We start from the raw sequence: 27788 nt of genomic DNA, 5'->3' as shown, positions 1-27788 counted from the left end.
AATTTATGATAGTTAGAAGCACGCTTTAATTAAATCCCACACCAACAAAGGTAGGATTTACCTAATACGAAGAGCACTTTTTTGAGCGCCATTGTGATTATAAAAGGCGAACTAAGGAAGGAACTGATTAAGTCTCGATCCAAAGATAATTCTTTTTGGTACAGGGCTGCTAAGTCCCGTGCCTAATGGGCTCTTCCAGAAGATGTTCGAACATGGGGGGGGGGGGGGTGAAGGATAAAGTGTCCATACAAAATGAGAATATACATTAATTTTTCCAATCTTTAAAGTGATATATTTTGATTTTTGAAATAAATTTGATAGTATAATTGTACTATAATAATATTTTAAGTTACTAAATATATACAAAGTGACAAAAACAAACAAAAAATGTAAAAAATATTCATTTATCATAAAAAAAATCTAAAGATTTAATTTCTGGAAGTTTTTTTCAATGGTCATGCCTTCAAAACTAGTTGCTCCCAATATCTACCGACGGCCAACAAACTAATATTTTTCAATCTTCTTAAAACTAGCGGGTTTTCAAAAATAACCCACAGTCAATACAAGAGGCAACCGTAAAATTTACTGAAAATAATTCAAAGAATCTAAATTTAACACATTCCCACCCCTATAAATGATGAAAATATCACTATCCAGAAAAAATAATTCAAAAAGGAATAAAAACCGACGTCATATTTGGTATTTGTGTTGACTTCCGTCGCCAAGCAACAGTATAACATGTTTCTTAGCAGTCCATAAAATTCGGACACTTTTACCGACGTTAGGGTCGTCCGAAATTAAAGTCGAATACGATTGTATACAGCGTACGGTTGAACTCAACATTCCAAGCAAACTTGAACTTGTCTGAAAGAGACGATTATGAAATTTTATTAGGCTATTCATGATATGCATCATTGCAATGTCTTCTAATATTAGATCACGGACCCAACTACTGATGGCTGCAAGTGGCGTATTTACTGACTTTACGTCACTTACAACCAATCAGCTGTTGGGTCTAATCATAGTGTCCTCCCCCCCCCCTTTATGAAGAACCAATTTTCCAATTTTGAATGGGTGAGGGGGGAAAATGAAAATTTGAATAGTAAAGGGGGGAAAAAAGAGGGGGGAAACATCGATAGTTGGCAAATTTGGTGGGGGGAAGTGTGAAATCACTTCAATTTTATCTCAGCAACAAAGGCCAGTCCACATGATATCATGTGATTAGATCATGATTGAAAAATTAACCAATTTTCGTTCTATTTTGTCTAGTATTCCTTTTGCAGCAAAATTTTACGTTTGTGTCAGGTTGAAATTTGAGAAATTTATACGGGTATATGGGGGGAACTGATCTTTTCAGAATTTTCTGGGGGGAAAGCAAAAAAGAGGGGGGAAACTAAAAAACTGAAAAGTCATAGGGGGAAAAAAAGAGGGGGGAGATTTTAAAAAATCAAGAATTTGGTGGGGGGAACAAACCCTGGAGGACAATATGTCTATGGTGTGATGTCGAGGACATTGCTGTATTGCAATGTCTCATGGTTTCAGCCCACTTTTCAGGTGCCCCCCATTGAGCATGGTGCCCCCAGCAATTTAGGTCCCCTTGAGAAATTGCTTTGAGTTAGGTACCCCCATTCGGCCAAAAAAATTTTTTTTGAATTGACACTTTTTGTTCTTTTGTCATTCGTAAAATCTTAATGATTTTTGGGGTGGTTTAGTACAAAAATTCAATAATTTGAAATATTTTGAAATATTCGATTTGGAAAATATAACCAGCCCCCAGAGCCTCCATCAAGACAGCTAGGTACCCTTAATGAATAGGTAACCCCAAAGAATTGCAAGGCATTAGCCCCCTCTACTAACCTGGCCTAGGTGCCCTTCAGATTTCTGGGGGGGGGCTGACACCATGTGTCTTCTAATATTAGATCACGGACCCAACTACTGATTGGCTGCAAGTGACGTATTGACTGACTTTACGTTACTTATAACTAATCAGCTGTTGGATCTATGGTGTGATGTCGAGGACATTACTGTGTTGCATATCTTGAATACTAGATAACAAGAGGAAAATCTTATTTCGCAATCAAAAATTAAATTAGAGAGTATTTGAGTATTTGCGGCGAATGAAAAATGAAATTAAAAGGAATTGAAATATGTCCCTTACCTGATAAAAACTTATCTTCTTGTCTTTAGCGGAAAAAGAAGCGAGCACTTTTCCTTCGGGTGAGAAAGCGAGCGCCGTAATTGCGTTTTCGTGAGCGGGAATAAGTTGACAACGTGACGAACGTAATTCGTAAAGCGCAATGTGTCCCACGCGTGAACCAACGGCAAGACGGCGAGTTGTGGAACAATAAGAAACCATTGGAAACCTGTTAGTAAAACCAAAAGATAGTTTAGGTTGTCGTGCCTCCCATTTGTCAGGCCAAGCTAACTTGTCGGCTAATTTGTTAAATAAGGCAAAATGAAATTTAGGATTTCAAAAAAAAAAATTGGGAATTTTCACTTTTTTTCAAGAAAGTTGGGTGCTTGAAAGGTTTAAGAGAATTACGTACTTGAAAATAGAGGGGAAAGCTTCAGTGATTCCACGGTCCTTCAGTTGCTTGAAATCTAACATATGCACAATGATGTCCACAACCTGTACAATAATAAAGTTATTTATAGTTCATGTTATGACACCCTTTCTCACAGGCCCGGTGGGATTTTTTTCAGCCAAATAGGAGTAAAAATAACGGACTTAAACTCAATGGGGATTGATATTCCCAAATCCTTTGTATGGCTTGGGGTTTCAATTCCATTGAGTTAAAGTCAGACAAGTGATACTTTTATGGACCTACCTGGTTATGGATTTAACAAATATAATTGATATCTACGTTAAACAATCATTCAGAACACAAATAGTGACGATCTATCAAAATTAGTCGTTTGTTTCTTATAAAAAAAACGTTTAGAATCCAAAATTTCATGCTCTTGAAGTAATCTTTCATATTCAAGACTTCGTGAGCAAAAAAAAAACATCTATCTCATTAAAAAATTGAGTAATTTGGCTAATAACATTGATGTATGCTTATTAATAGTGATTCTTATAAATAAAGATGCGTTTTTTGAGCTGAAAAATTCTTTTTTCACAAAAATCTGCTTGAGCCATCTTTTACCTACTTTCATGTAAAAAATCAGAAAAAAACAATGATCCAATATTTCACAAAGTCCAAAAAACCCTTTTTTTAGCCGTTTTTTGGGCCAAATTTGCCCAAAAACATTTTTTTTCAAAAATCGAACTCCGTCACATTCGAGGGTTTAAAGTTATGCATCTTTGTGCAAAAAATCATAAAGAATGAAAGAGCCAATCTCGAGAAAAGCTAATACCTAAGTAATTGATAGTGTGCTTATAAAAAAATATCGAATTTGGCCAGTTTTTCTATAAAAACACGCTAAGCAACCAAAATTTCATGTCTAAACACACATACTCTCTAAAAGTAAGCCCTCATGAGCAAAAAAAACATCTACCTCATAAAAAATTTGAGTAATTAGACTAAGAACATTGATGTATGCTTATTAATAGTGATTCTTATAGATAAACATGCGTTTTTGGAGCCAACAAAATTTTTTTGCAAAAATCTGCTTGAGCCATCTTACCTATGATGGTACCCTACTTTCGTACAAAAAATCAGAAAAAATTAATGATCCAATTTTTCACAAAGTCCAAAAAACCCGTTTTTTAGCCGTTTTTTGGCCCAAAAAAATTTTTTTTCCAAAATCGGGCTCCGTCACATTTTGGCCACGACCATTTTGCACCTTTATACCAAAAATCAAAAGATTCCTATGATTCAATCCTGAGAAAAGTTGGTAACAGACGAACGAACGAACGGACGAACGGACGGACGAACGAACACAGGTTAATTTATAGGACCTCCACCGGGGTAGGTCCAAAAAGTCAATGGAGATGGTAAAAATATCACAATATTTTGCAGAAGATTTGTTGATTTGATTATTTTCAGTGGGGACAAAAATTATCAATATTACTTTCCATTCGAGACGAAATTTTGGCCAATTTTTCCAGCGGGAAGGGGTCTCAATGGGTCTGTGAGAAGGGGATGTTTTAGGGATCTAAGCTTACATATAATAAGTTGGAACGTTTTTATGAGCTAACATAAATTACAAATAGAAAAACATAACATCGAAAGCATTCGAACCGGCAAACAATAAAACAAGGAGTGAAGAATCGAAAAAGAGTGTTGCTGAAACGAGAAAAGAAATGACTTTAAAGAATAACTTACCTCTACAATAAAATCGACCACTTGATGCTGACTTTTATCAACCATTAGCTCCATAATTCTTAAGATCTCAGACCTGGCGTTATGAAGAGTATTAGTGGTTTGAACTTCGGTAGACGATGAAGGTTGATGACGAACGTGCGAATAGACGGCTATAGCGGCAGGTGACGGTTGTGTGAACGACATTGACGAAGATGAAGCGACATGACGTGCCACCTGAGAGAAAAAAAAGAAAAAAGATAGCGCTTAAGTAGCTGAGAGCAAAAATTACTTGATTTTGGTTTCACAAACTATGTAACACTACTTAATTACAACTACCTTAATTTTCGCGGTAACTAATTTCGCGGTAACTAAATTTCGCAGTAACTAATTTTCGCGGCAGCTAATTTTCACGGTAACTGATTTTCGCGGTAACTGATTTTCGCGGAATGCAATTTTTATTATAAATTCTCAAAAACTCCTGAGAAATTGAATTGAATTTCGACAAAAAGTGGGTGTCAACCGCGAAAATTAGTTCCACAAAAAGGCCAATTTCATACACTCGCAACGTGAAAATTAGTTCCCTTAAGGTATCTCGAATGTTCGGTCCACTAAGGTTCCAAATTGAGCCGGGTATAATTCAAAAGAATTGGTGTAAAGTAGTAGTACCTCTTTCGCTAATGTAGTGATACAAGCTGACGGTCGTGCCGTTGCTATGAGTGACAACGAATGTTTTGATGACCTCAACAAATCTTTAGCGGCCGTTAGCGAGATCGAGCGACCGCGATCAGTACGTATCTGTTGTTCGATATCGGCGCAGAGTTCAAACAATCCAATCAATACTTGAGATACGTCGATGTGAGGCTCCCACAGGGCGAACCCACGCCCCATCAGATCAATAGCCGCCCGACGGATGGCGCTGAATGGTGATGCGGATTTAGAAGCATCTTGTTGACGTTGGTTTTGTAAGAGCGAGGTGAGAGCGAGCGCCGTGTTCCGCACAACTGTGACGTCCATAACACAATCGGAACCTAGATGAGACGAGATGAATAATACAGTAAACTCTCTCTAATTCGAATCTCTATTAATTGAGTCTTTCTGTAATTCGAGCTATAATATTGGTCCCCTCAACTGGAAAATGGTTTTAAAAATTACTCTCTGCAATTCGAATTTTTCTCTAATTTGAATGACATTTTTGGTTCCTTAAAGATCGAATTAGAGAGAGTCGACTATAATGTTAAATTTTATCATCTATATTTTGTTTGAGGCCTCGTTCTTCCCTCAACAAGTGCGATTAGCACGATTATCTCGACAAAACTCAACAAAACACTGGTTCGGATAGGTAAAGAACTGAATTTTTGTCAACTGATAGCAGATTTTCAAGCAGCTCCAGTATCGATTAACACAATACATAGTTCACTTACTTTGACTTTTGGACGAGTTGATGGGATCTATTTCTTTTTGAAATTCCGCCCCGATGACACCTAACATTATGATGGCAGTGGCATGGCGGAGACGAGCGTCACTGGCTACCATTTTGCGTGTTGTCATCATCACCATGGCAATATCAGTGCGGTCCTCTTCAGCCGTTATAAAGACAGTTTTTTCTGGAAAACAAAAAAAGAAATACACTTTTTTTAAGAAACAATGTTATAAAAAGATCGAGCAAAGCCTAATTTGAGTTTCTTATATGTAACAAGCAAAGATGTCTGAATAGCTGATTAATTCAACAAAATTCTGTCATCAAAATTCTTTCAAAAGCGTTTCATCAACTCTTTTGCTGGGGAAAGCTTAAGAATTCAGTTTCTAAAAATACAACCCCTTCTTACAGACCCGGTAGGATTTTACAGCCGGTGTGCATCACAACAGGTCTGTGAGAAGGGTTGTAAGAATCGATTACAAATATCGGTCAACTAAAATTGATCTCTGGATCATACGAGACTTAAAAAAATACTTTAATCGGAATAACTTTCGCGAGATTAAATTTCGCGAATTGTTTCCATTTTCGCGAAATAAAAATTCGCGAAAACGAGTGAGATTCCTGACTTGCAAAATTGAATCCACCAAAAAGTTTTTAAAATTTCAACTCGGCCAGACTCGGCGGAGAAACCAGTCCAAAGTCTCCGTTTGCAAAAATGGCAAAAATGGCTATTTTTCAGCTGTTTTCAAGCTTATTCGCGAATTTTTCGAAACCCTGACTCGCGAAATTAAATCCAGAAAATTTCGCGATTTTTTTCGCTCGCGAAATTTAATCCGATTAAAATACCCACCGTCCTCGTTATTGATATATTGTTCTAGATCTTCAAATCCCAGGTCTGCACTATCCATATCTTGAGGTAAGTGTGGCGACCAGGCGTCGATGAGTTGTTTGCGGCCGATGGGGCCGATGCGTCGTAACTCCCCTAGTAGTATGGCCTGTGCCGCTTCCCGAATCTATACAATAAGAGAGATAAAATAATGATATATTAAAGATACAAAATAAAATAGATTGTATATCTCTTATTTCTTAGTCCTATATTCTTTGCCAAGGAAAGTCAGGTGATTAATTTTTAAGATTTCATCATTTCAGAAAGAAACACTATGGTTTTTAAGTTAATAAAAACTTTTATTTGATGAACAATTAACCTTAAGTTAGTTAAACCATTTTTCCTCTATTTTCACCAAATTCTGTTGTAATGCTGATGCAAAGAATAGAAACTGGCATAGGAGCAAACATCGCTCCCAGTTTTTTATCCTTATTGATAGCGGTAGATAATATTCTCTGGCGTCCATCAGCGACGCAAATTTTAAGCCTAGGAACAATCCTGGTTTTGTATGGAACATTGTGCCAGCACACTAACACCAGAAGTTCTCGGTTCGAGGCCAAGCTTCCAGGAATCAGCCCACCCCCTGTCAACAAAGCTTGAGGATTGCAATTATCTACTACCGCAATAGAATCCAACAGCTCTGTAGACGGGGGAGGGTTTTTCACAGTCTTCAGAGGCCAAGCTTCCAGGAATCAGCCCACCCCCTGTCAACAAAGCTTGAGGATTGCGATCATCTACTACCGCAATAGAAACCAACAGTTCTGTAGACGGGGGAGGGTTTTTCACCGTCTTCAGAGAACAAGCTTCCAGGAATCAACCCTGGTGTTAGTTAGGGCCAACAAAGCAGGAGGATTATCTTCTGCCGCAATAGAAATCAACAGCTCTATAGACAGAAGAAGGTATTTCAGAGTCTTCAGCCAGTGCTTTTTTTAAAAAGCGCTAAAATATTATGATTAAAGTTGTACCTCTAAACATCTGTCTTGCCATCGTCTGGCCAGAATGTGCAACAGGGGTGGTCGATAAGACATTCCTTGCATTGAGTCTGGTAGCATACAACAATGAAGAGTTGCCAGTAAACTCCAGCCAGCTTTAATCTCTGAATTGATCATGCTCCTTGCTGACGTTGTTAGCGATTGAGATTGTGTTAACTCTGTTTGAAAAAAGAGAAAAAGCTTTCCTCACCCATGACAAGTCTCTCAAAATGTTTTAAAGGGACTATTTTCATATTAGGCCTAAAGATGCCTTCTATGATCCTAAGAACAACTTCCAAGTTATTTGTTTTTGTGGTTTGTTTAAAAAAAGAACAGAAATTCGAAGCAACAAGACACAATTTCGTAATTTCAAAATCAAATTTAAAATCTGTGGGAGTGATGGCAGTCGAAAAATTGGAAAGTATAAGCGTAATATGATTATCACTTTAAATAAAGGATACAAATAGATTAACATGCGAAGAGACTGACCCAGTCTTTTATAGTAAGAATAGGTGAGCTTTAAACAGGAAAATACCTTGTTTATTCAGTCTAGCATAGTTCATGGACATGAGGGTGTTACAAACAGCGACAATGCTGATCAAATGTTGAGTTGTTAGAGAAGAAGAGAGTTGCCAGTGAGTGTTGAAGTAGGCTTTCGATGAACTATCATCGTCGGTGGATGTTCTTGGAGTTTGTGGTACCTTGAAATGTAAAAGAGAGGCAATTATCAACACCCTTGTTCTTTGCTGAGGATAGCTGATAGCTGGGAGCTGGGAGCTGACAATCTGACAGATATTTGTGCATCAAATGGAGGCAAAAACGACTTAATCAGTATTACACACAAAACACTGAAGTGAAGTCGCATTCTCTTGTTCGTTTTCATTTTCATAACGATTCTACAAATTTCTTGAGGTTTTATACGGAAATACCATTTCTTAAGCTTGGCCGAGACCCATGAGATGAAAAGGAAGAACAAAAAACTACTCTTATTACGTATTACGTATTCTGAACGTAGTCTTTACGCAATAGGCTTACTTAGTTGGAGTTTTACGCTCGAAACGTAGGAAGATATGACGTAGCCTATTCTGAACATTTCTATTGATAACGCTTTTGTTTCGACTTTGATTCGGTCGTTAGAAAATCTAAAGAGAAGCTAAAGAAAAGGAGGCTCGTCACGTGAAGTAGGTTGATCACTATATGATATTGTTTTCAAGCTGTTTTTTATATCTCTTAACAATCCTCTGCTGAGATGGAAACCCGTATAAGACGAAAGAGCCTTTCTCAATGTGAAAATAAAACATGGACAAAATGACGAAATTGACTCCTTGAATTTGATCTAAAGTCAGTGTATACATACATCTATTCTTTCTGTTTCGCTTTGTCCTTTTTCTGCAGTTTCGCTCCCTTCTTCCGTATTGGGCGTATTTTCCACCCTCCAGCCAGGGAAGGTGAGCGATAACCGCCCTCTGGTTAACAAACCAAATGAAAGCGTCTTTTGTGGTTTCAACATACCTGAAAAGTTGAAAGAGAATAAAATACTGAATCTTGCCCTGGTGAGAATTATTCACGATATTCATGACGTAATGTTTTCTACGGAAAGCCCCCGGTTTTTCCAGTAATTTTATACACCTTTTTTGTCTGATTTTGAATTTGCCACTACTGGCTAAAACCGAGGTATTTCCGTAGAAAGCATTACGTTATGAATATCATGAATTCAAGTTTCATATCTTGAGAAAACCATTTTTTACCCCTCGAGTTCATTTATAATGCTTCATAGCTTCAGACTTTCACTTTTTTTTTAATTTGATGATAAAAATACAATTTAATTGGTATACAAAATACAGAAAGGCCTAATCACAAACGGGAACTTTTCATGAAAACTCTTACGCGCAAAGGGAACGCAAATTTGTCCAAATTAAGGAGATTTCGACTTATGGAGTAAGCTTTATAAGGTATTGTTGACTGCAGAGCCATACAACTTATTCGAGTAAAGGAGACATTCGAGTAAAGGAGACATTCGGGTTAATGAGACATTCGGGTTAAGAAGACATTCGAGTTAAGGAGACATTCAAGTTATAGAGGTTCGAGTTAAAAAGACTCTACTGTATAATAAAATGAATCAACAAAATCAATAAAACTCGTACCTAGTTTTGATTTGCACAACTCGTCTAAATTCGGGTCCAGTCCCCAACTATGTAAACAAGACAACAACAACTGTGCAATTTCGTATATCTTTGAATTTGTCGGTTTCCCGCTCGTTCCTTTGTTCGTAGAAGCGTCTCCACTTTGTGTTGACGTGACGGGTTGTCTTTTCGGATTATTCGGCGCGTCAATCATAGCAATGAAGCGCGCTTCTTCGTTTAATAATAGTTTGATAAGAGCTTCCGGGTCGAGAAGAAGAACATGGATTTCCGGTTCTTCCCGACTCGTCCGCAATGAACAAACACGGAACGGAGGTAATGAGTACGATTTACTTTCAGAACCTGTTGTGATATAGGGAGAGACCAATATAAATCATTATTCCAATATGCAAAAAATAAAATTAAACAAAACAATTTACTGTAACCGACAGCGACATGAAGCTATACCGAGTTTATGAATCGGAGGATAAATCGAAGGAGACGATATAAAGCAAAGTTGACTTGTAGCCAAAATCGCCGTCCACTTTCCTCGACGACAGTAAAAACACGAAAATACCGTCGTCTGTTTAAGCGAGTAAGCGAGCCGTACATCAACTATCGACTTTGTTTTACGTCGACTTCACTAGACTGGCACGCCAGTCGGGCTGGAACGGTATCACGTGGGAAAAGTGAGCGTAGGAGTTAGGTAAGCGTAGTATGAAAATTTGTCGGCGGCAAGGGCTGAAAGCCCGACTGAAGCGAAACCCCAGGAAGGAAAAAACGGCTAAGCTGAAGCCCCAATCTTACAACACCAGATTTCGGCGTTGTAAAAATGAATGGACTTTGAGAAATTCGTGAAATGAGAAATGAAAACTTCCGTCAAAGTCGCAGATCGTGTTGTTTTGATTTTTGAGAAGAGAAATGGCTGACTTCTAGTGGAAATTTTTATTTGAAAAGATGTTTTGTTTCTTGTTTCTTATTTGAAACAAGAAACATCTTATATTCTTTGGCTCATTTTTGGTTGTTTTTTGTTTTGATTTGAGAGGCAAGAGAAGATGGAAAATCTTGTAACATCAGTTATCAGAACTTGTTGACTTGTTATCTTTTCCTATTCATAACTCATTCAATTTTAGGAATGGAGTATTCAGATTGCAAACACTATGGACTGTGAGTTGTTTTTTCATTTCAGCTTTCTTTTCCCTAGGTTTACATGTGGTAATCAAAGGGATAACCCAGGTAAAGTAGCTAACAATTATTTATAAGACTTTTTAATTTTCCAGGAGGTCAAAGGTTCTTTATCAAAAATATATGGTTGTTGGACTACCAGAGACTACTACACGACACTGACACAATGTCGTACGTATTGAAAGTGCTAAAAACTTTTGTGAATATCTACCTGGTTATCCCTTTGTTTTGAGTTGAATACGTACCGTATCTACACGTTTTTTTTTATATAAGAATACACTTTATAAGAATGTCCATGATGAAAATGGCCAAAAAACTAAGAATATCCTAAGAATATCACCATCATAGAATTTGGCTACTGAAGCTAAGAATGCCATTTTAAGAGCATTTTCAATTATAAATTATAAATTATCCTCAAGTACGGCTCACTCCTTTTACAAAAGTGCCATTTTATGCTTGAGACGTATGTACAAAATGTTAAATCTAGTATGAATTAGGATCCTACCCTAAGAATGTACTGTAAGAATATTTTAGGATGATTTTCCCCAAAAAGTTAAGAATATCCATAATGAAATGGATTTACACCATTCTTATAAAAAAAAGAAGCGTGTATATCCCTATGATAAAATTACACAGTTTTGAGTAGAAATAAAGTTATGGTAAAGCAGCACTGACAAATTTCTCCAAAAAATATTTTCTTTCAAATTATGAAATATTAAAAGTCTTCTTACAACATTTAAAAATGATTATGTTTTACTCAATTCTAGTATTTTTTTCAAAACTTATATGCTTACGTAGTGGGAAATTTAGCAGAATTTATGGAGAATATTAAGAATTCTCAGTTTGGCAACAAAAATTTCTCAAATGTACTGTATTATAACTTTAAACATTTACATATTTTTAAATTGCCAGATTAGTGTGGCAAGAAAACTCTAAAAAAATTTAGCCATAAATTTTCAAGTGTGAAGTTGATTTTATAGTACACATACTTACAATTTACAGAAAAATGGGTGATATAATTATATATATATATGTCACATGTTCAACAACCCATTTTTTCCACAGCTCACTTGTTCAATAAATTCTTGTCAAGTATTCTTAGATTGTAAACTTTTATTATTATTATTATTAAATTGGATGTCGAACAAGTGGGTTGTGGAACAAATGGGTGCCAAAATGATCGACAACCCAGTTGATTGACAATCCACTTGTACGACAATCTATATAGTTGTTCGAGAAAAGAGTGTCGAACAACCATGCAGTCGAGCAAATGGGTGTCGAACTAATAATTGTCAAACAACTGGTCCAACAAATGTAACGTCGAACAAGTATACTGTCGAACAAGTGGGATTTCCCCAAAATTATAGTTGTACGTAGATGAAAATTTGTCAGAATTTATATTACAGTGAAAATTCAGAATTCTCAGTTTGACAACAAAAATTTCTCGAATAGGTAATTTTAATCTACATTATTATATTAAATTGTAAGATTCGAAACAAAAAGGTTAAAACTGCTCACCAGCAAAGCAAATTGTAAGATTAGTGTGGCAAGAAAACAAGAAAACGCTCTTTGAAGACTTGTAAGGATGGTGCTTCAAGTCGTAGCCGATCTCCGTATGAGTAGTTTCTATAGCAACTAACTAGCCTTATAGCTCTTCGTTGGACGCCCTCGATTGCATTGATATGTTTCATTAGCCTTGGAGACCATACTACATGTGCATATTCCAAATGGGGTCTGACAAATGCAATGAAAAGCGTTCGAAACATATCTGGTGAGAGAAATTCGAAGCTCCTGCTAATCAGGCCAACGATAGAGTTAGCTTTCTTGATTTTACTGAATATATGGGCTTCAAAGGTCAGGTCACTATCGATTATCACTCCTAGATCTTTTTCTTGGTCAACATGTTATAGAACAGATCCTGCTATGGTATAGGGATGGGCATATTTGATGTTCCAAAATTTACCCAGTGTTAAAACATGACACTTGTTCGGATGAAATTCTAAAAGCCAGTCCTTTGACCATTTTTCCATGGCATCAATGTCTTCCTGTAGCCTGAGCGCATCTTCGGCGTTGTTTATTTCTTCCACCAGTTTTGTATCGTCAGCAAACAGGAACATTTCTGCTTTCGTAGCCTCTGGTAAATCATTGATGTACAAAACAAAAAGTAGTGGACCAAGTACACTTCCTTGTGGAACTCCACTCATAACTTTACATCTTCTCGACAATGTTCCGTTTACCTTTACATATTGATAACGGTCAATGAGAAAGGACTGTATCCAGTTGAGCTCCGATCCTCTGACTCCATAAGCATTCAGCTTTTTCAGCAGTCTGCGGTGTGGTACGGTGTCAAAGGCCTTCGTATACGTATAGCGCTCTTTCCATCAGTCTGCAAGAGATGGATGTAAGACTGACTGGTCTATAATTTTCAGCTAGATTTTTGCTCCCTTTTTTATATATTGGTGACACATGTGCAACCTTCCATCCGTCTGGCAGAGTACTTTCATCAAATGATTTAGTCATGATTGTATAGAGCGGGACAGCTATGTAGTCCGCTAGCTCCTTCAACATAATTGGATGAATTTCGTCCGGACCAATTGACTTATTTGGGTTGAGACCTTTAAGTTCTTTTTTGACAATTTTCAAAGTGAGATTAAACTCTACTTTAGAATCGGTACGTGATTGAAACTCCGGAAGACTATCATCGGGCTCGTTCGTGAATACACTACAGAACTGATCCTGTAGTATATCAGCTTTGTCTTCGTTCGTATAGTGAAGAGAAGATTTATCCTTTGGGTTGCGCAGGAGAGGCGAGATCCCAGATTTTGTTTTCATGGAGTTACGAACATGTCTCCAAAATATTTTTGGACTCCTCTTTGCTTGCCCACATATCCGTTTTTCAAGTTCCCTTTTTACCTGTGTTATCTTTCTGTTAGCTTCGTTCCGTGCAATCACATACTCAACTCTAGACAGTTCCTCTCTACTTGTACCGATCGATCGTATCCACTTTCGATGGAGACACCGCTTTTCTTTAAGATATTGTTGGATTTGCTGATTTATTGCAAATCTTCCTCTTTTCCCATGGACTCGTTTCGTTGCTGAAAGTGGGACAAATTTGGCCCTTAGTTCCAGTAGTTTTTCTTGAAACATCTTCCAGCAACCATTCACTTGATGGTTTCAAAGATACAAACTAAAATAAAAACAAACCTTTCGCTGTGACGCAACGAAGATACCAAAGTGTCAACCAAACTGAGAAATTTGATACACTGAACCAATTGAACCACCAAATAACAATAATTGCTTTTATACAAAATTGTCCGAATTGTTAACGTTAAACACGAGCAACGGATTCAGAGTAATAGAGGTATATAATTATTTTTACAACTCGCACGTTTTTGATCTCATTAATTGACATGTTGACATTATAGTCATTGTTAGATGTTTTGTTTCAAGAGTTCTTGCAATAGTTTATTGTTCAACTTGTACGTTACATTCTGACAGTCAGGACAGGTTATTTTTTGTAGCAGTGACTCCAGAAAGCAGCCTGGCAGTAATGACATTGAGAGTGACGAGAGGGAGAATCTTTGGAGTTTCTTTAAACTAATCAAGTTCCTTAACAGTAGTCTGTAAGTACTAGAATAAAAAAGCAAAAAGTATTTAGGTGGAACCAAAGTATTTCTATACCTTGAATGAAAGAGGCTAGTAAAAAGCCCCCAAAAACACAACATATACCACCAACCTGCATAGGGAAACTGAATAATCCTTGTACACTTTTGATGATTGTAGAAAACTGAAGCTAGATTGCAAATACTTACCTTCTAAGAATGTATCAATAACAAAAACAACTAAGATGTAAAAGTTTCAAAACTTGAAAAGTGGCTCCTCCACTACCCAAAATTCAAAACAAAGTGGTCTGTCGGCTTTTCTCCCTCCAAATTTTAGGAAAGCACTCCTCCGTTCTCACAACCTCCAAAAATGAAGCCGTGGCAGAATGTTCTAGTCTGTTAATCAGCAGCCTCTCACCAACTTTTGCTCGCTCTCCTACGCAGCTCCTATTCTAGCAAACGCCCACCACCTTTATGTTCCCACCCTCTCACATGATTAATTAACAGACTAGTTTGCTACGTCTACGACTTTACTTACCTTCGCCCTCGATATCCTCCAATACATAAACTCGCTAATGCATTGGTAAAAGCGGTGCGATAGAGCTGGTACAATGGCCTTTTGTAGCAAAAAAACTTGAGGTTGAACCATAAAAGATGTCTCACATATAATGGCAATAATCTACATGAAAAACTTTGTTTTTTAGAATAAGGGAAGTTTTATACCTGAATGTTGTTGTGTTTGCGAAGAAGAATTGCTATTCTGTTGCCCTGACGAATGACCTTTATTTAACGCCCCTTGCACGTGTTGGTGGATGGCGGAAACTTGGGCGGTGACATGACTTTTCATACGCTTCACTACCTGAAGTAAATGAAACATAAAATCAATTTACAACAATAAGTTTAATGGGAAGATTAGCTCTTCCAGAAAATATTTGTACATGGGTGGTTGAGGGTATATATTGGATATTTTGTCCCGGGGGGGGGGGGGGGGGTAGTAAAAATCTGCAAAATTTGCCTTGTTATCGGGGCAGACTTGCTCTGATTAGGAGTGACATCCGGGGGTAAATTTCCAAAAAATGTTATATCCTCCACCCTCAATATTCAGATTCTTTCTGGAAGAGCCCAATGATAATACTACAGACAAAACTTTGATTTTTGTTTTATTTGAATCTCTTAGATTTGAACGACTTGCAATTTTACATACGTTAACAGAACTTTTAGAATGTCAACTATTGAACAAAAAAATCAGAGTTCTAAAACAGATTTGGTAAATATAAAAAATACCTGTGGTGTTTTAGTGATGTCGATGGGTAAGTTACTCGCCATGTTCGTCAAATGTTGATTCAACCGAAATTTCCGTTGAAATTCACGCAGAGCCGGTGAAGGGGCGGACGTTTCACCGTTACACGATTCCAAGATCTCCATGCCAACAGTACCAGCAACACAACGATCAAGATGGCCTGATGAAAAAAATGTAAAAAGCAGTTTTTATTTTGGACCGGTAATAAAATTAGCAGATTTTCTCCAAGTTCTTCTTGATGGATTTTCAGACGGAAAAGTCTTCTTTTGTACCTCGCTAAGACGAAAGCCCATCAAAGACAGGGAAAAGAATTCCATAGCTTCAGCCAGATTTCTAGGTCCCCCCAACAAAGTAAGGTCCCCCCAATAATTTAGCTCCCCCCAAAAAATCGCCTTGTGCTAGGTCCCCTTGAACACTTGGGGAAAAAACAAAAACATTTTTGTTCTCTCGCCCCTGTAGAGAAGTCAATAAAAAATATATGCGAGTACAGTACTGATAAATAAAAACTCAATTTTACTTGTATTAATATTTATCTTTACAAATCTTTTGCTTTTTATATTTGATTTAATAGTAAGATAAGAGATCTTTTGAAATTAGCTGAACAGCCCCCAGAGTCACAGTCAGATCATCTAGGTCCCCCCCAACAATCTAGGTCCCCCCAAATATTTTGGTAATTTTAGCCCCCAGGCTCTTTAAAGGCCAAAATATTTCTTAGCCCCCCCCAAAAAAATAAGGGGGGGGGGCTGATGCTATGAATTCGAATCATCCTCAACCTTAAAAAATGCTAATTCCCAAGGTTTCCACTTGTTTTTAGCCCTGGAAAAACTGAATAGATTTCATTTCTATTATCCATTTCTAAAAGATCACCCTCCCTTTCTTTATGAAAATCTACCTCTTTTATTCGGTCTCCCGTAGGGTTTCGCCCCCTCCTTAAGAAAGGGGACCCAGTTTCTTCAAGATCTACCTTAAGGGAACTTATCTTGGCGAAACTTATTTTGACGAGCGGCAAAAATCCTGAAATTTTTTAGTTTTGGCGAGAACTTATTTTTACGATTGATGAATTTTTTTAATTTTGGGGGAACTAATTTTAGCGAATGACAGAGAAAATGCGTTCTATTTTGCCTTATTTGAAGCTTTTTTAGACTAGTAAACTAGTCGGTTATTACTTATAATAAAACTGTCAATCAAATAATGTAGACACTAATTAAATATTCAGCGCGCATGAGAGAAAAGGAAAATAACCGACTAGAAGCTACTTCCAACGCCTTTTTTTCTTCACGTAAAATCGTAAGGAGAGACATACAGATTTCTGTATGTCTGACCCGTGCGGGATTGCATTTATTTTTCTTTCTGTTTATTGTGTTTTTGGAAATGCTCATTTATTTATATGTTCCCATGTTTAATGTTACTATGAAATATTATATATTCAAAAAAGTTGGATGGATTCTCAAAAACCTAAAAAAGGTTGTAAAATAAACAACGTTTTTTGAGGGAAGAAGCTAGTCGTTGAAATTCAGAAAAGACACGCAACCTCACCTCTTCGATTCTTTTTATTTGGAGCTTGAATTTTTTGTATATGGGTCTGTTTTCAACGACTAGTTTACTAGTCTAAAGCTTTTTGAACTCAAGAAGTTATTTAAGCAAAATACCAAAAATTTAATTTTGGCGAGTGAGCAAAATATTCAATTTTGGCTGGAACTAATTTTGGCGAATTTTGTCTAAATTCGCCGAATTCGTCAAAATAAGTTCTCTTATAAACCGATACATACCCGTTTCCATCTGCCAGACATACACTGATCCATCGGAGCATCCGACAACCATAAAGTCATCTTTCACTCTCCACCGTATCGTTTCCACAGGAAAGGTGTGACGGCTCGCTAACAGGAGAACTTTGCGTTCACGTAATCCGCACACAGCGACGGAGTGGTCTTGACCCACTGAACAGATACATTGAAGAAAACGATGCTGGGAAGAGACAGGTAAAATATAAACTATTTATATGCACGTAACTACTAGGCTACGCCATACCTTCCTCCGTTTCGAGCGTAAAACTCCTATTGTTCGGGATATGAGCACTGCTCTTGTTTTGAATATTGAAATTCTCCGGATAAATCGCATGCGCGCTGAGGTTTTAATGAAACAATAGAGAGTTTCGAAACTTAAGCCAATCAGCTGTGTTTTAAACATTCTTTTATTTGAAATCTCTATTGATAAACATCTTTTGTGAAAGTTTTTTACTATGTTTAAACCTATTAATAAGCAATTCTCGGTGGGGTTACTAGTGGCCGCCTATACCAGTGCCTATAGACCAAGAGTAAGACCTAAAAGCCTGAAGTTGTGTATCGTGTGGACTAGTAACTATTGACTATATGTCAACCAAAAGAAAAATAACATGATGTATTCTTTATCGGAGTCGGCTCATGCATTCAAAAGGTTAAAGGTTTCGTTTTTACACAAGTGTTCCCGTTTCATATCAGCCACATATTTCATATCAGAACGGCGTCTACCTATTGTTATATTATGCTGATTATAAGCCAAAAATGTTTTTCTTTTCCTCTTTCTGACCTATCTTGCTCCACATCCGTGACGATTCAATGTGAAAAAGCTTGTGAATTAAAATTGATAAGTAAGCAAACGATATCACTCTTATTTAAAAACAACAACTACTGGTTCTCTTGTCACGAAAATCACTAACTCACATTGCATTGCGGGGGCGTGACGAACAGCCTCAATACTTCACCACCATGACAATTGAAAGTATGTAACAACGTTCTACTCGACAAGTCCCACGCGCGGACAGTGAAATCAACACCTCCAGATATGAGATAGGATTTATCATATCGTGGATTCTCATCGTGAGGGTATAGAAGACATGTGATACTACCCACGTGACCGGTTAGGATGAGGTGATGTGGAATTTCTACCAAAAAAAGGCGTAGTCAGAACTTTTCATTAGATCCTTTTTTTCCTAAGAGACTCTCCTTGCAAGTTTAGCATCACAGTTGTAATTTTTAACACAAAGAAATCCTAGATAGGATGAATGAATATTTAAGAAATCTTTTAAGAATTAAAAAATGCAAATATGACAGAATGAAAATCGAATTGGGGTCTCTGTAAAATTGGTAGCTGTAGATTAGAAACTATAGCAAGATAGCTTTGACTTTCAGAGGACATCTATATTAGTCTGGTTTCAACAAGTAGGTCTGAGACATCTCATTATATGACTGATTGCAATCAGACATCATAGGGATGCATCACCCAAAACAATAATCCCAATAATTTTACCTTTATGTTGCGTTTTGCTTTGAAGTAGCTCGTTGATGACTGCACTTATAGAATCAATAATCACGATACTGCCGTTAGACCGTCCGCATACTACTTTCCCATGAGACGGTAAATACAGACTATATGTAACTTCGATTGCATTCTCCTCTACACCCTATTAAAATAGATTTATTAAATGTTTTGTTCATTGAACAACGGCAGCAGGGCATGACTGTGCCCATTTAACTTAGAGAGCTAAACTTTTTTTGAGCGATGAAAAAACAATTCCAGGGAATGAACTTTAAGTAGAACAGCTTTTATCTTTAATTTCGTTTTGCCTGTTGTGTGAAGAAGTTGCAAAAAGTCACTCCAATCTCTTGATTTCTTTGACATCCAATGGGCTCTTCCAGAAAATGTCCGTACATGGGGGAGGGGTGGAGGATATAGTGTCCTGGGGTAGTGAAAAAATCCTTGTCTGGGGGGGGGGGGGGTAAATTTGCTCTGTTTGGGGGTAATTTCGCCCTGTTTGAGGGTAATTTTGAATGCCCAGAGGCTTGTCCAGGGGGTTAGACCTGCTGTCCGGGGGGTTAAAAGTCACAATGCTCAGGGGTAAATTTCCAATCGATGTAAAAGAAGATGCTTCAAACTGACCACCAAAAACTTATATTTCTTGTTTTAAAAAAGAAACTAAGCGTACAAATTAAATAGGGAAAGTTATCTAGGAAAAAAAAACAATTACATACCAGACAATCCAGTAGCCCTGAAGGTCGACTCTCTTCCCATACATCCTTCAATAAACAGCTCGCGTTCACTTCAACAACTAAAATGAGAGAATGAAAAAGCGAAGTAAGATTATACGCTTTTTCATTCAACCCAGTTAATCTTAGTCAAGGTTCAAGTATTCTTATTTTCCACAACTTCTTAGCTAGTTCTGAAATCTAAAACTGCAATTGTTCTCAGGTTTTAGCCTAAATTTGGCCTCGTATTACAATTTGTTCTTGTAAGTTTTTAATCGTTTAAAAAGAAAGTGTGTAAAATGGAAATTTGATTCATTACATTTTGTAAAATATCACAATTATCGAGATAGTATAATTATAGAAAATTGATTTTCACTCATTCGAACTCAAATGGAAAATCGAATTCGTTCGCAACACAAAGAGATTCGAACCGCCACTTTATCCTACTTACCACGACCAGAACTCTCTTCAAGTAGAACAGTCTTCCGAACACCTTCGTCTGATATCGTCACTTCTGAAAATGTGAAAACAGTGCGAATTATCAGAACGAGCCTGGCAAATGTAAAGAGACTCTTCTCCATTTCTAACCAAATTACTTTAATGGGATAAAATTTCGCGGGGATTAAATTTCGCGGGTGGCACTATTGGGCGGCAATATTTTCACGATTTTGCGACTTTTACTGTCAAATCATTCATTTTGGTTGTTGAAATACACATTATTAGCGCTTCTTTGATGCCAGTAAACATTCAAATAGTATTTGTTTGACATATTTTGAGTTATGTTTAGAAATGTTTCGCGGATGAGGCCCTTCCAAATTTCCATCGGGACTTAATTTCGCGGATTTTCGCGGATGACACCCAAATCCGCGAAATCCGCGAAATTTAATCCCCACGAAAGTTTATCCCATTAAATTACACGGCGTTTTTACCCATGTTATTGTGTTATTGGCCAATGAAATATTCAAACAATCAGTATCAACAGAACAGTTAGATCTTCGCAAACGATGATATTAATGATGTTTTCATTTATACGGAAACACTGTATATTTAATTCAAAACTTATGGCAGACGTCCAATGTTTTTCGGGCGTTAACGTATATAAGATTACGTCACGAATATCATGGATATTATGAACATTCAAAACTAGCTTACCAGATGTTTTACTGTCCATTCTTTGTAGTTTGGATAACTGTTGATCTTCCAATTCGCTGTCAGGTACTTTCCACACTCGTACTCTAAAAGAAATAGTAATTAAAAAAGGTTTTACTTGGTATGGTATTATTTGTCTTATAGCTATCTTTAAATTAGAAGCTAAATTTCATATTAAATTGACCCAGACACATTGAGAGTCTCCTACTCCAAACTTACAAGGAAATACAAGGTCATTTAAAACTCAAATTCTTATCAGCTTGAGTATGAGCAAGGATTTTACTTTATTTTTGTTAAGCTGGCGAATGAAAAATTAACTCTGGCGATTTCTAGATTCTAGACCGGCGAATTCTTTAACAAGTGCAGTGTATTGATTAGCATAAATATGTACTTGAGGCGGCAAACCGAACTTTTCAAACTGCGAATTTTAATATTTCTCGTGCCTTGAATCTGTGCTCCTACACAAATTTTGCGCCCCTCTTGGCTATGCTCCTGCGTATGGCAGTAATTTACCAAACTTTTGTCAACTAATGACATTATGGTCTTCTTACCCTCCGTTAAGTCCTTGTATGAGGAGCTTATAATACGGTCCTCTCCTCCAATACGAGAAGAACATTGGGAAGTCCGTACAGTCCTGCAAGAAAAGAAAGAAAATGAATGTTTTATCAATACACACTTCTCGAGATAAATGAACAGCATTGCCGACCTTCAAATGAAATAATTATTTCAAATGGCATTTACCCACGTTTTCCCAAAAAACCGTTTTTAATTTTGATACAAAAACCGCAAATGCGTGCAAACATTAATTATGTCTGACGACGTTGAAGTATTATAGCAGCAATTCGTTGAGAACGAGGTTCGCGATTATTTTATGTATTTGGAGAAGAGCGCATTGGGCTCAGTTAGTTTTACGTGAAGGACGTGGTTTAATATCAACATGAACAGAGATTGATTTTAAAAAGCTGAAGTTTCAACTCATTACATGCAAGCTTAGACTGGATGAAAACGAATTTAAATAAAATACTGAAAATACTGAGAAATAATCATTTAAATGTCATCTATATATACCTGTCCTGGAGAACCAGAAAATTCACAAAGTAGTGCAGGTGTTCGAGCTGTCTTCTCCGACAAATGAGTATCGATTTGTTCAGAACCAAGAAGATATCTAGAAACGAACCAAAAATCAAATTAGCGCTTCTTAACAAGGTGTGAGATGATATTTTTATAGAAATTTATTTATTTATTTAAAATATTTGTTAATACAAATTTCCACCACGATCAAAAACACCATAAAAGAGGCTATGTTTTCAACTATATATCACAGAAATGTTCATGGGGAAAGGATTTTAAAAGGAAAAGAGGCTGTAAAGGAACGCAACTGATAGTACTCTTGCAAATTTTAGAAAAAAAGAAAAATGAACAAACCTTGATGGTAGTTTATACAAGTATGCTTTGCCAGCCTACAAGGAACAACAATGTCATAAAGTTAAGTCTTTTAAACACTCGCTTTTATTTTTCCTTAATAGAGGCCCCACTTTGATCACGATATCAATCACGCAATTTTCTGTCTTCAATCACGATCACGTAAATCCTGGTAAATCAGCAAAAAACTTGGATAATCACGCATCACGGCTCAAAAAATTTTCAAATCACGATCACGCTTTGACCTCCGATAACGCAATCACAAAGAAAACATTTTCAAATCACGTAATCACGCCAGAATAAAGTCTCTATCAAGTCATCACGCAAACAACTTGGGGGGGTCTCTCAATAAGCCAATAAGCAGGGAATTATGAAGTAAATGAATTTTAAATCTATGAAAATTGAAGGATTCGATATAATTTCAAAGTGATAAACAGTCGTCACCTTATTCCATATGAGGACCCTATTGGTAGCCACAAAGTCTCCTTTCTTCAAGGGAACTTTATCAGGTGCTGGAAGAGCTGCCAAGAAGCTGAAATCACCGGCATTGAAAAGCTGAAAAATTAATGAATGATAAAAAAATGACTAAATAAATGCAAAAACGAACGAGCAAATGAATGAACGAATTCATTTTCGAAACTTTTTAAAATTGTAAGAAATCAGATTTTAGGAAAAAAGGTAGAGTTATAGGTAGACTCAGTATTCTCGAATTTCACCAGGGGGTGAACTAAGCAAGCTTAGCTTATAAAACTGAATGTGGAGGGCTTAAACTTGGAATGTCCCTGTGTCTAACTTATATAATCATTCTCTAAAGATTTTTCACTTTGTGTTATTAGATGTTAGGTAGTCTAGTGTTTGTAAATTTTGACCACAAGGAAAACAAAATCTGATATGGAAAAAAACTGTTTTTCATACTCACTAACCTGCCATGTATTACTGCTAATGATGAGAGCAGTGCGTTGAGTGAACGGGTTTACACATAAACATTTGGCTTTCAAACAATCCAACGTTTTAGATTCTTCTTCATAAACTGTTTCACCCTGGAAAAATTTTTACAAAGTTTGACAAGTTAAAGGATAGGTGCTTCCAGTGTGGATTGGGTGGCTCAGTCGGTAGAGCAGTTGCGGTGTAAGCCGTGAGTTCGAATCTCACTTCAGCTTTCAGGTTAGTAGATAATTAAACTGAGTAGCTATTAAACTGAGGTCAATACGCAGATATGTACGTGTTGGCACTAAAATATATAGCACCGTCAAATAATAATAAAAAGATAAGTTTGCCATCATAACCTAATTAATAAGACATGATATTATGGAATATCACAAAGCAAACCAAAATTGATTTTTCAGGGTTACACTTTGGTGACCAGAAAGTGTTCAACACGATGTAGAGCGAATCATAACAAATATTCTTCTAACTAAGAAGGTATTGGGTGCCTTTATTCCTTTTACATATACATCTAAATTTTAATGTTTAACCCTTGAATTCCAGGCTAGTATTTCCAAGAGACTATAACATAATTGTACAGTTGTAAATGCCTTTGCACTAGTTGAAAGTTTTTTAACATTTCAGGATCTCTTATTTTTCTACCTTGTTTTCAGATGACGCTTTCAAGGTCCACACTTTCAAACAATTTGATACAGTGATACCAATTAAAACATCATCTAGTGGAACAAATTGAATTCAAATAATGCAATATGTATTTTTTGTCAATTGAAAAATAATTTCTCGTTAGTATGTAATTTTTTGTCAATTGAAAAAAAAATTTCTCGTTAGAGGAGGTACACAAATCATGCTCGCCAATACAATAGCGTGATGGACTGCTATGTTTTCAAAACATATACATGATTTGAATTTCAAAGGGGGCTTATTTGGTACTTCAGGATTTGATAAGGTTTTTATTATCTATTTAGACTATTGTGACTGACCAAGCGATTTAAAGTACCTGAAAATCGGACCGGTCTTAGTATGGTATCATGAGTGGTCTAGTAACGGTCAATTTTCAGACCTTTAAAAAAAATCTTACTTTGAACGGCAGCTCATAGATGCTCATGGTCGTTTGTTTGACCAGTCTGTGCTGCTAGTTAGTGTTTGTTAGTAACAATTACATCATATTATAAAAGGATATCAACCAGTCAATTGAAGAAGGTCTTGGACCGGGCACTTCAAAGTAGCTACTAAATTACTGGACTTTTGGTAAATTTTTCCGGTCATTTACCAACCCTTAAAAGACCGATCCGATTTTCAGGTACTTAAAATTGCTCAGGAAATCAAATTTTGGCAAATATAAGTGACTTTCAGGCTATATTCAATATTTTCAAACCCAAACCTTTAGTTCTGGTTCCTGTTGGCCGAATAACACAAACAGTCGACATCCAATTAGGTGACATTCTTGATTTCAATGAGTACAACACCTAAAAAGTAATTATTAAATATTTATAAATGAGTATAATTCAATGGTGCCTTGCCATACAATAAAAAGAAACACAATTGCAAGCTGTAATTGTCCATGCTCAATGGCATCAGTTTACAAACTCATTTTTAAAATTGGTGTTAAAAAATCATTACCAGATAAAAACATGATTGGATTTTCATATAATGTCTAAAGAACCTTAGAAGTGATAGAGTACCTGAAGTGTAAGGGAGTCCAGCACGTACAAATCATTATACATTCCATGTAAAACGAGTCTCCACTCTTTGATATTGCCCTTGGATATCTGAACTGACTAAAATTTGAGAATAGATAGGAAAATTAAAAAAGGCTTATACAATCAAAAACATTGACTAATTTCAATGATACAAAGTATTGAAGAAAAAAACTCAATACATAATTATGTGATTTAGATATAATGATGAAATTTTAGAGATATTTGAGTTTCTAATAAATCAACAGGTATGCTTTCTTTCACAAATTAGCCATCCTTGTGATAGATATACGGTAATTGCCGTGGGTATATATCTCCTGGCTCCATAGAGTATTTACTGTTACTACGTGTTATAGAAACTTGAAACTTGAAGTATTTACTGTTATAGAGACCTAAAGAAGACACGTAAAATGTGGATATATCGTTATCGCTACTAAAATGTGTATGTCCATGGTATGTCCTATTTTTGATTTGGTTACATATCTTTTTGCTTTTTATGTTTCACTTACTGTTATAGATGTGTGTTTTCCAGGTATTTGGTTGATTGTTAAACATAGCCCATCTTCTATATCCCATACACAAAGTTCCCTATAAAAACAAAATGAACATAAACATATTTTGTGCATTTTATTGTATATTTGTGCTTGAAAAGAAATGAAGCAAGTTGCCTTGAAAAAAAAGCATTCACTTGGGAGTAAAATCTTAAAGTGTGTTCATTTTAATTGATAACTGAGTGTTGTTCTAACTATCATAAGCCTACTTTAGGAAATTAATACCTGCACAATCTAAAAGACACTAAAACTTACCCATTGGAAGATAAACTGACAATGTTTGGATGTTCAAGGTTTCCATCTGGTGCACATGCAATAGAAATGACTTCAGCACCGTGAGCAAACAGTAAATTTCGTGGAACAATCTGAAAAGCATAAAGGTGTTTGACTTAACAGCAGTATATGTAAGATTTATTTAAATACTACTAAGTTATTTTCAAAAAATCAAAGCGAAACTACATAATAACTGTATTAAAGGTTTTAAGTCAATTTTATTTAATTATCTTTCCCTAAAATTCAATTTTTGAAAGTTTTCGCAATTTTCCAAACATCAGAGAAACTTCTACTGACTAAAGTTTTGAAATCTTCATCAACTTGATTAAAAATCTCTCAAAATTTCCTACCTTTAAACCAGAACCTTCTGTGTGGCATAAATCCCATATTCCAAGTTGGCCTTGTACTGTCCCAGTAATAATGGTCTTTTGATCATATGTGCATGCTATGCATGACACAGTGTGAGCTGGTTGTTTGCGACCCCACAAAACCAGTGGTACAATACTTGTTGAATTACTCATTTGGAAAATTATATCATTTTCAATTTCACTATTTAGTATAATACCATCTGTCAGTATTAGAGAAAAAAGGTCAAACAATTACTTACAAGTCTACATTAAGGTTTTCAGCGGCAATGTAATCAAAGCTTCCAAAAACAAAACAATCAATATATACCTTTTGGTGTTTCCATCCTCAATTTTGAACCATATGCAATAATGCAGAAACGAAAAAGCTGTGGTTGGATTTTGTTGCAAAATATGCATAATTATTCAGCTTTTGATTGATGAAAAAATCTTTTACCATACCCGGGAGTGTGTATCTCTAACAAGATCTTGTGCCCACTTGAGGTCGTCATTAGTTTCTTGCTCAGTTAATCCGTGAACTATGATGTTGGGAGACCTTTTGAATTTATTGTTCTCTTCCACGTCCTCCTCTCGCCATGCTTCACGAATTGCTTCCTTCATTGTTGTTTGTTTTGATTCGGATGTTCCCGAGATCTTAGTAGCGTCAGCGTACGACTTATTTAAAATGAATTTTAGCTCAGTTTTGATCAGTGTTTCTACATCCTCTTTGAACTTCTCCATGTTCGCATCCATTTTTTTGTTCGACGTACTCCAAAGTATGGAGTGCAGGATTCTTGTCCATTTTTTTCTTCAGTTCTGCAAGTTCTTTTTTCTTTGAATCAGCTTCAGTCTTGCTAGCTTCACATTTCTTGAGAATTTCTTTCTCCTTTTCTGCTTTCACCTTTATGATATTTTCACAGTTCGTAACGTCTATTTTTAATGATTTGACTTGTTGACTTGTAGAAGGATACTTGTTGGCGATATTCTTTGACATTTCGACACAGTTTATGCAAATAAACTTGATGCCCTTCTTTTTATCTTTGATAAGCTGTATATAATAAGCTGGAAGTTCAGTGCAGGAGTAATGTACACTTCTCATGCATTCGGTACAGTTAAAACGGTCCTTTTTATGATCTGTGATGCAATGCGATGGACGGCATGTTTGAATTTCTTCTATGCTTGTATTGAGCTTGCCAGATGCAGAGGGTGATGGTGATGGTGGACTGACTCGGCTACTGCGAAGAATCTTCTTCATTTTGGTTGATGGTGAAAGAATTTTCGAAAGATTATAAATTTTTGAGAAAAATTTCAAAAATTCTGTTGAAAAAACTCGGAGCTCCAAAAAGAACGTCTGAACTCGAGAAAAATATTTGACGTCTAATTTTTTTTTTATTATCGAAACAAAAGGATCAGTCATGCCGAAATTCCTTTCTACACGTCAGCAATCTACTTTTTATAAATATAAAAACTAGATTGTAAGGAAGATTGTAAAAAAAAATAGCTGTTTTCTTAGACGACTACATTTAAAGTTATATGACTGCTCGTCACCCAAAGCACCTAAAAGCCATTAGCGCCAACAATTAGGACCGGTTGTTAACCTTCATTATACGCGGCAATTTCATTGGTTGAAATTTAAAAAAGACTTTCTGATGGAGCGAATTACGAAAGCCACTGAGAA

General features: G+C 36.3%; 1 protein-coding gene across 1 annotated transcript; it reads right to left on the bottom strand.

Moving 5' to 3' along the window:
• Positions 1-274: 274 nt before the first annotated feature.
• On the bottom strand, positions 275-26333 carry LOC136804572 (WD repeat-containing protein 7-like). The gene is made up of 30 exons (XM_067061170.1): positions 26117-26333; positions 25749-25858; positions 25452-25530; positions 24928-25023; positions 24627-24711; positions 23888-23961; positions 23224-23340; positions 22745-22855; positions 22304-22338; positions 21947-22043; positions 21430-21512; positions 20882-20964; positions 20181-20243; positions 19736-19812; positions 19014-19167; positions 18428-18648; positions 17498-17693; positions 15713-15888; positions 15152-15287; positions 9666-10004; positions 8879-9033; positions 8057-8222; positions 7516-7700; positions 6515-6677; positions 5669-5851; positions 4914-5275; positions 4269-4481; positions 2547-2629; positions 2159-2363; positions 275-864 (listed from the first exon to the last, which is right to left on the bottom strand). Exons 1-30 carry the CDS (start codon positions 26285-26287, stop codon positions 691-693), a joined length of 4392 nt encoding a protein of 1463 aa, XP_066917271.1. The 5' UTR covers positions 26288-26333; the 3' UTR covers positions 275-690.
• Between the last annotated feature and the right edge of the window lie 1455 nt (positions 26334-27788).

This window comes from Clytia hemisphaerica, unplaced genomic scaffold, assembly GCF_902728285.1.
Source record: "Clytia hemisphaerica strain Z4C2 unplaced genomic scaffold, Clytia hemisphaerica genome assembly, whole genome shotgun sequence".
NCBI classification, from domain to species: domain Eukaryota; kingdom Metazoa; phylum Cnidaria; class Hydrozoa; order Leptothecata; family Clytiidae; genus Clytia; species Clytia hemisphaerica.
The sequence above is the reverse complement of the archived record's forward strand: the minus strand, read 5'-3'. Positions and strand labels throughout refer to the sequence as shown.

Coding starts and splice junctions, on each gene's coding strand:
- LOC136804572 (XM_067061170.1), bottom strand. CDS start 26,287: ATGAGTAATTCAACAAGTATTGTACCACTGGTTTTGTGGGGTCGCAAA. Junction 22,856..23,223: donor TTAGCAGTAATACATGGCAG/GTTAGTGAGTAT, acceptor TTAATTTTTCAG/CTTTTCAATGCCGGTGATTT. Junction 20,965..21,429: donor ATACAAGGACTTAACGGAGG/GTAAGAAGACCA, acceptor TATTTCTTTTAG/AGTACGAGTGTGGAAAGTAC.